This window comes from Chiloscyllium plagiosum, unplaced genomic scaffold (assembly GCF_037043375.1).
Source record: "Chiloscyllium plagiosum isolate Xiang-an unplaced genomic scaffold, Cpla_swu_hap1 HiC_scaffold_15, whole genome shotgun sequence".
Classification (NCBI taxonomy): domain Eukaryota; kingdom Metazoa; phylum Chordata; class Chondrichthyes; order Orectolobiformes; family Hemiscylliidae; genus Chiloscyllium; species Chiloscyllium plagiosum.
This window is the reverse complement of record NW_028270153.1, coordinates 23,908,871-23,925,635: the sequence shown is the minus strand read 5'-3', so window position 1 is coordinate 23,925,635 and position 16,765 is coordinate 23,908,871. Positions and strand designations below refer to the sequence as shown.

General features: G+C 43.3%; 1 protein-coding gene across 1 annotated transcript in view; it reads left to right on the top strand.

The window, feature by feature from the left end:
• LOC122560199 (proto-oncogene tyrosine-protein kinase Src-like) overlaps positions 1 to 16,765 on the top strand; it is a 168,620-nt gene that overhangs the window by 129,452 nt on the left and 22,403 nt on the right. Inside the window, exon 6 of the mRNA XM_043710603.2 lies at positions 15,702 to 15,851. Within this exon, the coding sequence (XP_043566538.1) occupies positions 15,702 to 15,851 (150 nt within the window). The remainder of the gene's footprint in view (positions 1 to 15,701; positions 15,852 to 16,765) is intronic.

Genomic DNA, 16,765 nt, shown 5'->3' with positions numbered 1-16,765 from the left:
ATCTTATTGAAAAGTGGAGCAGGCTCAAGAGCCTCCAACTTGGGAGCATGCTATTTCCCACATGGTTATTATTGTTTGCCACATCAGAATCACCTTCCGCATGTGTTCCAGTCATAATGCACCGCCCCTTTAAGAAATGCAGACTAGTTTTAAGAACTGGCAGTGGGTTAAATGTTGGAATCCTTGCTGATACACACTGCCAATTAACAGTGTGGTTTGTGTTGATTATACATTGTAATCATTCTAATAAGTAACCAGCACAGAGTTAGCTGCATTTCAATCAATGGGTGGAGGTTAATTACACACTGTGAGAGACATGCCCATTTTCAGGACCTATGTGATTTTTCTTTTTTTTTCATTCGTGGAATGTTGGCATCCATAGCTAATTGCCCTTGAGAAGATGGTGATGAACTGCTGCCTTTCTGAACTGCTGCAGTGCTCCAGGTGTAGGAACAGCCATGGTAGTATTAAAAAAGGAGTAATAGAATCATGGAATCAGACAGAACAGAGGAGGCTCTTTGTTTTGAGTGTGATGCTGGAAAAACGCAGCAGGTGAGGCAGCATGAGAGGAAGAGGAGAATTGACGTTTCGGGCATAAGCCCTTCATCAGGAATGAGGCTTGTGGGCCTCAAGAGATAAATAGGAGGGGGGTGGGGCGAGAGGGAAGGTAGATGAAGATGAGGGAGAAGGTGATAGGTCAGAGAGGAGGGTGGAACAGATAGATGGGAAAGGAGATGGATAGGTCGAGAGTGCTGAGTTGGAGGCTGGGGACTGGGATAATGTGGGGGGAGAGGAAATGAGGAAACTGTTGAAATCAACATTTATCCTGTGTGGTTGCAGGGTCGCAAGGCAAAATATGAGTCGTTATTCCTCCAGATGTCAGGAAGTAAAGGTTTGGTGATGGAGGAGACCAAGGACCTGCATGTCCTTGATGGACTGGGAGGGGGAGTTGAAGTGTTCAGCCAGAAGGCAGTGCGATTGGTTGGTGCAGGTGTCCCAGAGATGTTCTTTGAAATGATCTGCAAGTAGATGACCTGTCTCCCCGATGTAGAGGAGACCACATCGGGTGCAACGGACACAGTAGATTACATTGGTGGAGATACAGGTAAATTTCTGTTGGATGGGGAAGGATCCTTTGGGGCCTTGGACGGAGGTGAGGGAAGTGGTGTGAGCGCAGGTTTTGCAATTCCTGCATTGGCGGGGAAAGGTGCCAGGAGTGGGGTGTGGGCTGGTGGGGGACATGGACCTGTCGAGGGAGTCGCGGAGGGAATGGTCTCTCCGGAACGCTTGATTGGGGTGGGAGGGTAATATATCTTTGGTGGTCGGGTTCGTTTGGAGGTGGCGGAGTGGCAGAGGATGATGCAATATATGCGGATGTTGGTAGGGTGGAAGGTGAAGACCAGGGGGGTTCAGTCCTTGTTGCGTTGGGAGAGGTGATATTCAATGATGGTGGTGCAGGAAGTGGAGGAGATGCGCTTGAGGGCATTGTTGACCGCAATTTCCCCTCCTCTGAGGTCTTGGAAGAAGGAAGCCATCTGGGATTTTCTATGGTGGAACTGGTCATCCTGGGAACAGATGCAGTGGAGGCAGAGGAATTGGGAATAAGGGATGGAGTTTTCACAGGAAGTGGGGTGGAAAGAAGTGTAGTCTAGGTAGCTGTGGGAGTCTGTGCGCTTGTAGTAGATGTCTGTGATTAGTTGGTCGCTGGAGATGGAGATGGAGAAGTCCAGGAAGGGGAGGAAGGTGTCCGAGATGATCCAGGTGAATTTGAAGTTGGAGTGAACAGTGTTGGTGAAGTTGATGAACTGTTCGACCTACTTGTGGGAGCACGAGATAGCACCGGTATAGTCATCGATGTAACGGAGGAACAGTGGGGGGATGGTGCCGTTGTAACTGCGGAAGATTATCTGTTCCACATACCCGACAAAGAGGTAGGCATAGCTGGGTCCAATGTGAGTCCCCATGGCTACCCATTTGGTTTGGATGAAATGGGAGGATTGGAATGAGAAGTTGTTAAGGGTGAGGACCAGTTCAGCCAGGTGGATGAGGGTGGCAGTGGAAGAGTACTGGTTGGGTCAGCGGGAGAGGAAGAAATGGAGGAATTGGAGGTATTCGTTGTGACAGATGGATGTGTACAGGGCCTGGATGTCTATGGTGAAGATGAGATGTTGGAGGGAAATGAAAACCTTGGAGGAGGTAAAGGGCATGGGTGGTGTCCCAAACTTAGGTAGGGAGTTCCTGGACTAAGGGGGACAGGACGGTATCAAGGTATGCGGAGATGAGTTCAGTGGGACAGGAGCAGGTTGAGACAATGGGTTAACCGGGGAAGTCCAGTTTGTGAATCTTTGGTAGGCGGTAGAATCAGCTGATGCCAGTTTCAGGGACAATGAGGTTGGAAGCTGTGGATGGGAGATCTCCAGAGGTGATGGGAGTTGAGGTCATGGTCGAGGGGGCAGTAGGAGGAGGTGTCTGCGAGTTGGCACCTGGCTTCAGCGGTGTAGAGGTCAGTGTGCCAAACTACTATTGTGTGCCCCTTGTCTGTGGGTTTGATGGTGAGGTTGGGGTTGGAGCAGAGGGAATGGAGGGCTGTGCATTGTGAGGGTGGGAGGTTGGAGTGGATGAAAGTGGTGGACCGGTTGAGACAGTCTCCGTCACAGCGGCTGTTAGAAATGAAGAGGTCAAGGGCAGTTAACACGCCAGCATGGGGTGTCCAGGTGGATGGAGTGAGTTGGAGGCGAGAGAAGGGGTCCTCGGTGGATGCATGAGAATCTTGATGGAAAAAGTGGGCCCCGAGGCGGAGGCAGCAGAAGAAGTGTTCAAGGTCGTGATGTGTGTCAAACTCAGTAACCTAGGAGCATAGAGAGAGGAAGGTGAGGCCTTTGCTGAGAACCACAAGGGATCAATGTGGATTTCAACAATTTCCTCATTTCCCCTCCCCTCCACATTATCCCAGACCCCAGCCTCCAATTCGGTACCACCCTCTTGACCTGTCCATCGCCTTTCCCATCTATCCGCTCCACCCTCCTCTCCGACCTACACCTTCTCCCTCACCTTCATTTGCCTACTGGTTTCTCAGCTCCCTTCCCTCTAGCCCCACCCCCCTCCCATTTATTTCTCAGCTTCCCCGGCCCACAAGCCTCATTCCTGATGAAGGACTTATCCCCGAAACGTTGATTTTCCTGCTCCTCGGATGCTGCCTGACCTGCTGTGCTTTTCCAGCACCACACTCTTGACTTTGATCTCCAGCAGCTGTTGTACTCAGTTTCTACTGGAGGAGATCCTTCGGCCCATCAACTCTGTATTGCCAAAGTTACTTTAAATCAATACTAGTCCCACATTCCAGCACTTGGCCAATATGTTCGAATGTTATAACACTTCAAGTGCTCATCCAAGTAGTTTTTAAAGGTTGTGAGGTTACCCACCTCGATTACCCCCCCCCAAGCAGTGCACTGCAGAACTACACCACCTTCTGGGTGGAAAGACATTTCCTGAAATCCCTCTAAACATCTTGCCTTTTACCTTATAAGTGTATCCCTTTGTTATTGATCGTAAGAGGAACTGTTGCTTTCTATCTACCCTGTCCATGTCTTTAAATCTTATAGACTTCAGTCAGGTCCCTTCATCCTTCTCTGCTCCAAAGAAAACAACCTGTGCTTATTCAGCCTCTCTTCACAATGAATATGCTCCATCACAGGCAAGACCTCCTCTGTACTCCCTCTAATGTTGTTGTATCCTTCCTACAGTGTGGTGGCCAGAACTGCACATAGTACTCCAGCTGTGGCCTGACCAAAAATCTGTACAAAGCTCCAACATAATCTCCCTGCACTTACAATCCATGCAGTGACTGATAAAGGCAAATGTCCAGTAATCCTTCTTAAATGCCATATTAACCTGCCCTGCTGCCTTCAGGTGTCTGTTGACAAGCATCCTAAGTTCCTCTGAGCTACCTAGTGTCTTGCCATATATTGAGTACTCCCTTGTTGTGTTGCTTCTTCCAAACTGTATCACCTCACACTTATCCGGGTTAAACTCCACTGATCTGCCCATTGGACCAATCTGTTTATATCCTCCTGTAACCTAACACCCTGTTCCTCACTGCTAACCACCCAGCCAATCTTCATGTCATCTACAACTAACTTACCATCCGCCCCACATTCTTATCTACATGGTTTATATCTTTTATCATGAACAATAAGAGGCTCAGCACTGATCCCTGTCAGTGCTAGTCTCCAGTCACATAAACATCCTCCTACCACCACTCTTTCACTCCTACCACAAAGCCAATTTTGGATCCCAATGGCTTTTATCTTCTTTTTCAATCTCCCCTGTGGACCTTGCTGAAATCCATTCAAAGTATGTCAACTGCACTGCCCTCATCTACACATCTGGTCACCTCCTCCAACAATTCAACCAGATTTGTTCGATGTGACCTTCCTCTGATAAAGCCAAGCTAATTATCCCTGATTAAACCTTACCTCTCCAAATGGAGATTCATTCTCTCCTTCGGAATTTTCTCTTAATAGTTTTCCCTGCCATTGGTATTAGATTCATGGGTCTATAGTTCCTGGTCTATATCTCCCATCCTTCTTGAAATGTGGAACCACGTCCTTCTGGTACCTTTCCCCTGGCTAGAGAGGAATTAGAAATTTGGCTCAGAGCAACTGTGATTTCCTCCCTTATCTTCCACATCAGTCTGGGATACAACCTGGGAGTTCCAGGATTTTGATCCAGTGAAAATGAAAGAATCGCACAATAGTTCCACATCAGGATGGTGTGTGACTTGGAAGGAAACAACTTGCAATTGTACCCATTTATTTGTTGCACTTTATATTTCAATGCTATCTAAGGAGCTTTGGTGAATTACTGCTTTGCATCTTTTAGATGGTACACACTGTGGCCATTGTGCATTGATGTTGCAGGGAGTGAATGGTGATGATGGTGGTTAGGTTGCTTTGTCCTGGATGATGTCAAACTGATTGAAACTGTTTTTGAAACTGTAACCATCTAAGCAATTGGGGAATATTCTGTCATACGCATGTGTTGTAGCAGGTGAACTAGCTTTGGGGGACAGGAGATGAGTTGCTTGCCTTAGTATCCTGAGCTTCTGACTTGCTCTTCTCATCAAAGTATTTATATGGCTAGTTCAGTTCAGTTTCTGCTCAATGATGACTGACTGGATGTTAATTTTGGAGGATTCAGTGAATGTCATGCCAGTAATGTAGACAGGAGGAGGCTGGAAAAATACAGCAAGCCAGGCAGCATCAGGAGGTGGAGAATTCAATGTTTTGGGTATAACTCTTCTTGATGGGCTGAAGGACCTCCTCTCTACTGTCACTTTCTATGATTCTATAACCTTTCCTGAAGAAGGGTTATACCCAAAACATCGACTTGATGCTGCCTGGCTTGCTATGTTCTTCCAGCCTCCTGCTTTGTCTACTTTTGATTCCAGCATCTGCAGTTTTTTGACTCTAACTAAGCTTGGGCATTAAGGGGCAATGGTTAGATATACTTGTTGGAGAAGGTCATTGACCAGTATTTGTCTGGTGAAAATACTACTTGGCACTTACCAGCCCAGGTGGATATGACCAGATATTGTTGTATATTGACATGAAGTACTTCAGTATCTGAGGCATCATGAATGTGCTGAACATTCTGCAGTCATCAACAAAAATCCCCTCTTCTGACCTTAGCTCATTGGTAAGGCGATCAAGGGTTATCGGGATTAGGCAGGGGAATAGGGCTGAGAAACATATCAACAACAAAGTGGCAAAATAGATTTGATGGGCCAATTAGTCTAATTCTGCTCCTATAGGTAATGATATTATGATGGAGTGAAGGTCACAGATGAAGCAACTGAAGGTTATCGGGCCTAGAGCACTACCCTGAGGAACATGGAGGGCTTTTGTCATGTAGTGGTAGTGTCCCTTGAGCTAGGAGACTTGGTTCAAGATCCTACCTGCTCCAGGGATAAGGAATACCATCTCTGAACAGGTCAGTTAGAAGGTATTACCCTAAGAACCTCCTGCAGAGATGTCCTGGGTCTTAGGTGATCGCAGTACAAAAACTATAATAACCTTCTTTTGTGCCAAATATGACACTAATCAGTGGAGAATGCTACCCGGATTCCTAATGACTTTTATTTGCTGGGATTACTTGATGCCAAACTCAGTCAAGTGCTGCTTTGATGCTAACAGTAGTCACTTCCATCTCACCTTTGGAGTTCACCTCTCTGTGTTTTGACCAAGACGGTAATGAGGTCAGGGGATGGTGGCCGTGGCAGAATCCAAACTGAACATTGCGGAGCAGGATATTCCCTTTCAAGTGCATCTTGATGGCACTGTTAATGGTCCCTTTGCTGATGATTGAGAGTACGCTGAAGTGATAATTGACTGGGGTGGAATTGTCCTGCTTTTTGTGTACGGACAGTTTTAAACTGTTCTCCTGCATTGGATTTAATTTAATCTGATTACTGACATGAAAACAGGCTTTGTATGTTGAAACGCTTTTAATTCATCCACTGGATGTAGTATCATTGGCAAGGCTAGCATCTGTTGATTGTCCTTTAGACTTCAGTAATTATCCTCTTTTTTGAGTATAATGGAGAGGCTTTCTGGGCCATGTCAGTTGAAGAGTCAAACACATTGCCATGTGCCAAGAATCACATGGATCTGCTTCTCTGAAGGATAAAAACAAAACAAACTGGTTGATAAGATAATCCAACAGTTTCATGGTCACTAATACTGATACCATCCTAGAAGTTTGATTCTCTTGCTGCCATAGTGAGATTCAAACATTATCATTAGGCAAGTGGTTTCGATTACTACATGAGTAGTATAACCGTTTTACTTTCAGACCCCTTTGCGAGTTGATATGATGCAGTAATCACTATTAAGTATTTGCCAAGAGTCCAGTGCGATTTAACTACCACAAGAGATTGGATGCTTAGCAAAGAGGTTCAATGGGGAAGGAAGACACAATGTACGCAATTATTTCGCTCAGGTCAGGTTGAGGGCCAGGATATGGGAATAGAAGACAGGTATGATAGGCCTGAGGCTTAATGACTCCTGAGAAAGATGGAGTACAAGAGGGCCTGCACATCACACACACGGTGGGCTCAAGTATAAGGCCTGAGGTGAGTGTCCTCTTAATGAGAGAGAAAAAAAAATGAGACAGGGTTATGTCAAAACTGAAATTCGGATTGGATTATTGGCAAACATGTCACATGGCGAGAGGTTGTATTTGCCCCCCCCAAAACCTGTTTGAAACAGCTGAAATTCAGCAACAGTAGTCATATCTGTGTGACTCTCAGAACGGTGCTGTCTAGTGGTGGGAGGTCTGCAAATACAGTAAGAAAGCAAGGTGCACATTGGATCCTTCATGCTATATTTTAACAGTTTTCCTACAATTTAGTCCTTAAAGTGAGAAGTAACATCAATGTGGGAAGAATGTATATGCTATTTAAGTTTAATATGTTGTAAGATTCTCAATATTTGTGGTGACCAATTGGACGCCTATTTCTTTTTAACAACCCATGTGCAAGCCTGTACAATTCTTAGATTACTGAAAAGTGTTCCACTGATGCAAGATATTGATTTTTTTAGAGTATATTTGTTAAGCCTGCAAATCAATATAGCATGAAATTCAGCATATCACACCTTGGAATTCTCAAAGAATGCAGAGATCTTTGAACCAGGAGTGAAGCCAATTTGTATGCAAGTCAAATCCCACTCTGATTCAAAAGTTTATCCAAGTCTCAGTTTATTTTATGGTGCAGTGTGGTAGGTCCTTTTGTATGCAAGTCACGTCTGTCTATAAATTTGTTTCACTCTTGCATTGACATTATTGATGGCCCTTAATATTGCAGCACTGAGGCTGCATTTTTTCAGAAGGATGTTGGAACATTCCAACTGTAATTCCCCAGGATTAGGAATCTAGTCTGTAATATGGTCAGATATTCAAAGTTTCCTGTAGTTCTTAAGTATCCTCGTTATTTCGCTTGTCTTCTCCCCTTACTGAATCAGTTAATCTCAGTGGGATATGGGTGCGTGGGTATGGAAACAACTCCAGTAGCTCAGCTAATTCTACACCTATGAACTTAGACAGTGAATGTTGTGAGAGCATGGAGGGGAGGCACCACAGCTGAAACCAGCTACAATTGCCCTTTACAAGATTGGACACTAGACAAGTTGTCCAATGACTTGTTTACCTCTAGCCTCCTCCCTGAACCTACATCCCTATCCCCACAATACCTCCTCTACCATCCCAGTTCATTCCTTTCCGTATGGTCCAGTAGCATTGTGATATTGAGCTGTTAGGAAGGAGATGTTAACTTAACATTATCTGATTGACAACTATACATATTTCCAGTTACAGTAACATCTTACTGCATTCAAAAAGAATAGAAATTATTGAGAGGTATATGGATTGTAAGTTGCACTGCAAAATTATTGTGGCTTCAGATATATTATGTGCAGTACTGTTGTACACTGGTTCTTAAATTTTCTTGATTTTTCAAGCCTTCAATTCACTTGGTTATATAAAGATCCCTGTGGTCTTCATTCTTCTTTTAATTCTTTGAGTGGGTTGTACTTTGTAAACCCAGTAGCACACATTAATCTTGAAGATTTGTAGAATTTGTCTAACAGTTTTAAGAACGTCTACCTAAATTCTCCTAACTCCAGTATCCAAACTTGTCACACAGTCCTGACAGGTGGAAACAAGTAGCCACAAAGATGTTTTTGTATTAATCATTAATCTTTTTTGACCCCCAAAATATAAGTCCCTATCCTCTTCTTGACAAATATGAACCAGGAGAAAGTGAGGACTGCAGATGCTGGAGATCAGAGCTGAAAATGTGTTGCTGGAAAAGCGCAGCAGGTCAGGCAGCATCCAAGGAACAGGAGAATCGACGTTTCGGGCATAAGCCTGAGGAAGGGCTTATGCCTGAAACCTCGATTCTCCTGTCCCTTGGATGCTGCCTGACCTGCTGTGCTTTTCCAGCAACACATTTTCAAATATGAACCAGGAAAGGCTATATATTTCCCAATCTTAATTGGTAGAGTTCAATGCATATGGTGATAACTTGCATGCAAATCTCCACAAGTTAAAAGTTTGATGCATTCTGGGGTGGTGTTGACAAAATCTGCCTCGGGCTGCGAAAAGCTGGTTTCCCAGCACCACTATTTGCAGAATGACAGGGCAGAAAGAGCACGCAAACCATTAATGGTTAGCATTTGACAGATATGGAGAAAACACCTGAAAGCTTAAACAGAGTTTGTATCAACATTTGTGGCTTGGCTTAATTCACAGAACTTAAACCATATCAATATTCATGCACCCTCAGTTTTCCATGTGCAGTCTTGTGGAGTTTGGTGTTTCCTGTACCTATACTATTTTGTGGTGGTATTAGAAAAATGGCTCATGTTTACGAGTTTTGTTTTCTGTTCCCTAAAAGCCAAAATACACCAAACTTGGTTGGTTTTGCAGCCTGAAAAGTCCAAGAATTTAAACTATTTTTAGAGGGTCTTCAGAGTTGTTTTTGACTGCTTGATGCAATTTAAATGCAGAAAGATACAGCTTAGACAGGGGCCATTCACTTATGTTTTTGCTGCCAGCAAAGAAGGTAATGACTCAGGCTATGATTGCCTCAAGCTAAAGGAGCAACAGATTTGGGTACAGAGGGAACGTACTGGCTCAGATCCTACTCTTACAAAAGCAAAATACTGTGTGAATTGAAACTCTGAAATACAAACAGAAGATACTGGAAACCCTGAGCTGGTCTTATACCACCAAAGCACAATGGTGGAATCTTCTTTGTTAAGCAGGTGTCACAAAGAGATGTGTCAAAAGGTATGGGTGATGTGGGGTAACTGTTGTTCGCACAGTGAGTAGTTAGGATATGGAAGGCACTGCCTGGAAATGGGAGGGAGGCAGGTTCAATTGAAGCATTCATTTGGGCATTGGATGATGGTTTGAATAGAAGTGGTGTGCAGGGACATAGGGAAAAGTCAGGAGATTGGAACCGAACTCTTCCTTTTTGTAGGTCAAATAGAAGGATTGTATACTCAGTAATTGAATATTCACCTCTTCTGGACTCATGTAACATGAACACAAATGACTGGGCTAAAATTGCGGTCGATGTAGAGGTAAATTGAAACTCGATTCAAGTATGAGTTGATATTAATGAGATCAATCAAAGTTGAAAGTACATTGCATGGTCATTAGTTGTGAAAACAAGTAATTCAAGAGACTGCATAGGTATTGTTCAAAAGGAGCTAATCTGATGTACAAGATCTCCATGTAATAATTACTTTGTAGACCAAGTTCTTTTACTGGTTTAGATATTGTAGCCGTATGTTTAGCATTCACTGAAAAAACATAGTTATATAATTTGTCTTCTTTACATTTCTAAAACATTTTGAAATGACACTAAAATATAAAACAGACATCAATGTCTTTCAATATCCCCAATCTTGCTATGATACTCTTGTTGGAACTCTAGTGCATAATAAAATTGCACATGAGGCCAGGACCCAGATATATGCTCGGTCTGGAGTTTACATTCAAGGTTCTGTTGTCCTCTTTAATGGATAGAAATTGTCTCTATCTATCCCTTACATAATATAAAGGGATGGGGTGGCTGCAGTGGCTGAATGGATAAGATGCTGACTTCCTAAACCAGGAATTGTGTGTTCATGTCTCATCTTGGGTTGTCTCAGATTTGTTCTGTAATGTATACCTTTTTTTTAGAAACTTGTTGTTCTTCACTGTGTCCGACGCTTACACGCACATGGCAAAAAAAAAGTGTCAGGGCTTCTGTTCATTCTGAAAAAAAAAGGGGATGGGAAGGGATTGATTTTTAATGCCAAATTCTCAGTTATTTTTTCAGTTGACTGATATTAATGGTATGCAAGGCCTCAGTTAGTTGGAGGGGGCGCGGGGATGGTGGAGTATAAGAGCAGGGACGTATTACTGCAGTGTATAAGGTGCTCGTGAGACCACATCTGGACAACTGTGAGCAGTTTAGGTCCCCTTATTTAAGGAAAGATACTTAATTCGACGCAGTTCAGACAAGGTTCACTACGATGATTCCCCCCCATAGAGGGATTGTCTTATAAGCAAAGATTAAACAGGTTGGACATCTGTTCACTGGCATTTAGAAGAGTGAAAGATCAGCAATTCTGGTCTCCTTCCTATCAGAAGAATGTTGCGAAATTTTGAAAGGGTTCAGAAAAGATTTACAAGGATATTGCCAGGGTTGTAGGATTTGAACTATAGGGAGAGGTTGAATAGGCTAGGGCTGTTTTCCTTGGAGCATTGGAGGTTGAGGGGTGATTTTCTAGAGGCTTATAAAATCATGAGGGCGTGGATAGGATAAAAGATGTTATCCATCTGATGGGGAAGTCCAGAACTAGAGGGCATAGGTTGAGGGTGAGAGGGGCAACATTTTCACGCAGAGGGTGGTATGTGTATGGAATGAGCAGCCAGAGGAAGTAGTGGAGGCTGGTACAACTGCAACATGTAAAAAGCATCTGTATGGGTATATGAATAGGAATGGATTGGAGGGATATGGGCCAAATGCTGGCAGGTGGGACTAGATTAGGTTAGGATATCTAGTCAGCCATGGATGAGTTGGAATGAAGGGTCTGTTTCCATGCTGTATATCTCTATGACTCTGTGACTAAGTAATCCTTCTCCACCTTAATAACTGTGATTCAACCCTGTGTCTGGAACACTGACTACACACGCAGTGAAACACCAGCGGTCACCTCTGGAAGGACGACAGCTAGGTCTTGTACCTACTGGCACTTACGTGGGCACCACAGGCTTTCCTCCTGATTGAACCAACCAAAGGCCAGCAGCTCCAGAGACTGTAGCATAATGGAGGAGGTGGTGGCTACTGCCAACACAGCATCCCTGGACTCCCAAGATGGGTCAGTGATCATGGACAGTGTAGGTGTTGGGGATACTGTCTTGTAGGGAGAGTGGACCCTAGTGATCAGAAGCAAGTGCATTCCCCATCCCACGTCCATGCCCTCGATCAAGTAGAAATTAGTGTGGATTGTGGGATCTCCAGCCATCCACGTCGCACTGGGCAGTGCATTTACTTGTCAGTTGGAATGCTTATTACATATCCCACCTGGAACCTAGAAAACAGCAGCCTGGACAATAGGCCCTTAGGTGCTCCTTAAATCAGCCAACTAATTGTACACAAGGCTCCTAACTGAAGTCAGAATGGAAAGGTTGCTCATGGGCTACCTGTCATATTTCCCAGGTTGCCCCTCAAACTTCATACAGGCCAGAGGATCCTGCAGAATGTTTCAAGTCTGTGACCTCACATCAAACTAGGAAAAAATTGATGTCCATTTTTTTTTTAAAAAACTTTTCACAGGACATGCATATTTCTGGAGAACTGCATTTACTTCCCATCCCCAATTAGCTTTGAGAAGATGGTGGTGAGCTGCCTTCTCAAACTGCTGCAATCCATGTTGTGAAGGCAGACCAGCAGTGCTGTTAGGGAGGGAGTTCCAGGATTTTGCCCCAGTAACAGTAAAGGAAAGATGATGTAGTTCCAAATCAGAATGAAGTGTAGTTTGAAGGGATACTTGCAGCTGATGGTGTTCCCATGTATTTGCTACCCTTATCTTTCTAGATGATGCAGGTTGTGGATTTGGAAGGTGTTGTCCAAGGAACCTTGATGGGATGCTGCAGAACAGATGGTGCACACTCCTGCCACTGTATGCCAGTGGTGGAAAGAATGAATATTGAATTGAATGCATGGATCAGTCAAGTAGGTTGCATTGTCCTGCATGGCACTTATCTTCTTGAGTATTGTGGGATCTGCTTTCATCCAGGAAAGTGGGGTGTATTTTATCTCAGTCCTATCTTGTGAATTGTTATATCCTTTGGGGATACAGGAGGTGAACTACTTGCCAAAGAATCCTCAAGCTGTTCTCAAAGCCACATATTTATTTGGCTTGTTCAGTTCAGTTTCTGGCTAATGGTAATCCTCAGGATGCTGATATACGAGATTCAGTGATACCAATCCACTGAATGACAAGGGAAGATGGTTAGGTTCTCTGTTGTGGGAGATCGTCATTGCCAGACAAGTGTCAGGCATGTGTTATTTTGAAAAAGTGAAGGATTTGGTAAAAAGAGCAAAAGGGAAAGTCTATGATTAGATAGAAGGCAAGAAAAGTTAAATGATGAAATATTTCATAGTATAAGACTAAATTGAGTGCTAATGGGAGAAGTAAAGGAACAGATGTGTCTAGAGGAGGTGTAAAACTGCTTTTGCTTGCTCTGTGGTAATGTTTGCTGGAAAGGGTGTTTGTGTGGACATTGGCTAAGTACACAACCTAGCCTGTCTGTAATGTTACTCATCCTTCAATTAAATAGCACACTGGTATTCATTATCCAGGCCTATACCTAAACAATGCCCACTTAAGCTACATCGCCTCCATCCAAAACTATGACCACTTCAGCCTCTGCTGCTGAGCTGCAGTGTGCAGACAACACTTGCATTTGTGAACACTCAGAGGCTGAGCTTCATACCATTATTGATGCATTCGCGGAGGTGTATGAGAAAATGAGTCTGCAGCTAAACATTCGGAAGACAAGCTTCCTCCTGTCAGCCTCCTCCTGTCATACAACACCACCTGCTGACTCTTAGGATCCACAATGAGCCACTGGGCAATATTCATCAATACTAGTATCATGGCAGCAACAGCAGATGTCAGCAATTGAACTCAACATCACCTCCAGTGTGCCAGCATAGCTTTCAGTCCTCTGAGGAAAAGAGCGTTTGATGACAAAGACCCCACACTCAGCATGTTGGCCCTTTTCCCAACAGCATATAAAGTCCTATGAGAGAAGAGAGGAACTACTGAAATGGAGTGAAACTATTGGCACTTCATGCTGCAGGTAAACATTACTTGTGCAGCTTTAAAGTGTTTTTTTTTTCGCAAACCTCCATATATCACAGAATCTTATAGGTCCAACCTCAAACCTTGTTCCGTTTGATTTTCCTAGTGGACCACTGCACTTGATGAAATATTGAGCATGGAGAAATAAAAGTTTGGACAACTTTGCTCGAGACTATTTGAAAGCAAGCCTTTCTCTCAGTCTTCATTAAAAAAAAATCCAACATCCGTGGAATGACAACAACTACAAAAGTACTGAAAAAAATGTCTGGAATCACAAACCCGGTGTACTGAAAGCCGTGTGCTATCAAGAATTTTGGCTTGTGAATTGAATTCTGCAATGATCCGAAGAAAGCTATCAACAGAACGATATAAAATATGGCAGTAGACAGATTCAGCCTGTGGTGATTTTTGTACTGAAGCTAATTTAATGCTGTTGAGAGCAGCTTCTTTGTAAATACATGCTACAGTGAAAATGCAGTTTTTCAAGCAGAGCATTGTTCAACATAACAATGAACTGTCATCTTTGATATTATAGCTAATGTCATTATTCCTCCTTAAAAACAGCATATTCCTGGTAATACCTTTTTTATTTTAGATTAGATTAGATTAGATTCCCTACAGTGTGGAAACAGGCCCTTCGGCCCAACACCAACCCTCTGAAAAGCAACCTACCCAGATCCATTCCCCAACATTTACCCCTGACTAATCCAACTAACACTACGGGCAATTTAGTATGGCCAGCTTACTGAACCCACACATCTTTGGACTGTGGGAGGAAACCCACGCAGACACAGGGAGAACGTGCAAACTCCACACAGACAGTTGCCCAAGGCAGGAACTGAACTCAGGTCCCTGGTGCTGTGAGGCAGCAGTGCTAATCATTGAGCCCATGTCACTCAACTATTGAGTAGTTGAGTTATGGGACATAGTCTTCCTTATAAAATAGAAGTGAGGGAACATGACAGGGAATAAAATAGTTTGTTGGCAATTAAAAACTACAAATGAAAATGATCCAGAGTTGTACTTCCAGGAAGTTTAAGGTGATCAACAGAAAACTCTGTGTAGGTGGTTAGTAAATCTAGAATTAGGTCAAGCACGGACATGTTGAAAATAACCCAGTTGTGTGCATATTGTTCTTGACTAATTATATTCAGGAAATTTAACAATATGTAGTATTATCAGTTCTGAGATTTTATTGCAGGTTGGCATGAAATACATTTCATTGACACAAGGCATGTGGATTGTTGGGCTGTCTGAGCAAAACTTAAGATCGTATGCTGTATTGCAGGTAGTGCACAGAGTAATTATCTTGTTCATATAAATATTTCCTTCAATGATAGCAATTTGTGAAGCCTGAGACCTAACTGTGAGGGATAGATGGGCAATCCATTGTTTCTATAGCAGAACAGCTGCAACAAGCAGCATCCTATCAAGTTAAGCAAGAAAACCACAGTAAAGGTTTGCTGTTTACATAGATTAAATGATTGATACACTGTGCATAATTTTGAAATGCAATGAGGGCTGTAAATAACAGTGCTGAAGGATTTGAGGAAGTGCAATACATATCTCAGAGTTTCTTGCAAATTGGCAGATTCTTAGCGAGACAGGAAATTTGGGCAAATCAGGTCTTTTTTATCTGCTTCAGCTAATATTGGTAACCACAAGTTCACTTCACACTTCATACAAGTATTTAGATGACTATAGTGTAGTGGAAAATGTAGTGATAAAAAGCTCTTGTATGCACAAAAAGTATTGTCTTTACTTCCCTTTATTCAGGTGCTTATTGCCTCTCTGTGTCTGACTATGACAATGCAAAAGGACTGAATGTGAAGCACTACAAAATTCGTAAACTGGATAAAGGTGGCTTCTACATTACTTCACGAACACAGTTTGAAAACCTGCAGCAGCTGGTACTGCACTATTCAAGTAAGTTCTAAAGAAATACTGTTCAAATATAGAGACCTTTCCATGCTGCAAAGCAACTTTGAATGAAATGATTTTCAGTATTGTAGCTATGTTGCAAGAGTCCAGTTACCTCAATTTGTAGAGAGCTAGCATGGTGGTTCAGAATAAAGTTCCAGTGAAGGTAGAAAGTTAAAAATCACACTACACCAGGTTATAGTCCAACAGGTTTATTTGGAAGCAGTAGCTTTCGAAGCACTGCTCCTTCAGGTGGTTGAAGGAGCAGCGATCCAAAAGCTAGTGCTTCCAATTAAACCTGTTGGACTATAACCTGGTGTTGTGTGATTTTTAACTTTGTACACCCCAGTCCAACACTGGCATCTCCAAACCAGTGGAGGTAGACTTGGCACCTGCCTCCTTTACCGACCTCATAGAAAAACCATGGCGTAAGCTTGCATTCAAGAAAATAATTGTTAAAACTACCATAAAACCCAAACTCTAGGATTTCATAACATTGATGAGTGAATCTATAGATTAATTGAGGACGCATGGCTGTGACATCTGTAGAACAAAGCAGAGAAATGAGCTGCCATGAACCTGTGGCCACCCACCCATAATTTAATGCCCTGTCATCTTCCTACCCAAGAATGCCCACATGGTCTGCTGCCAAAGCATTGGATAGGGAACACATAAAATAAATTGCAGAGTTGCTTGCAGATGTATGGGAGAGGGGTGCCTCTCATTCAGAAGCACTTAATGCCTGATTGAGAGACCTGGCATCAGGAAAGTTGTGACCTACTTAGAGTCTTTACCCTGCCCTTCCTATTACCTGTCCCTTCCCACCTCCCACCTTCTTCTACCCCTGAACCCTCATCTCTCCCTGCCCTTCTCTTTCCCTACTCTTCCCTTGCCCCTTTGTCCTCGTCCATCTTTTTACC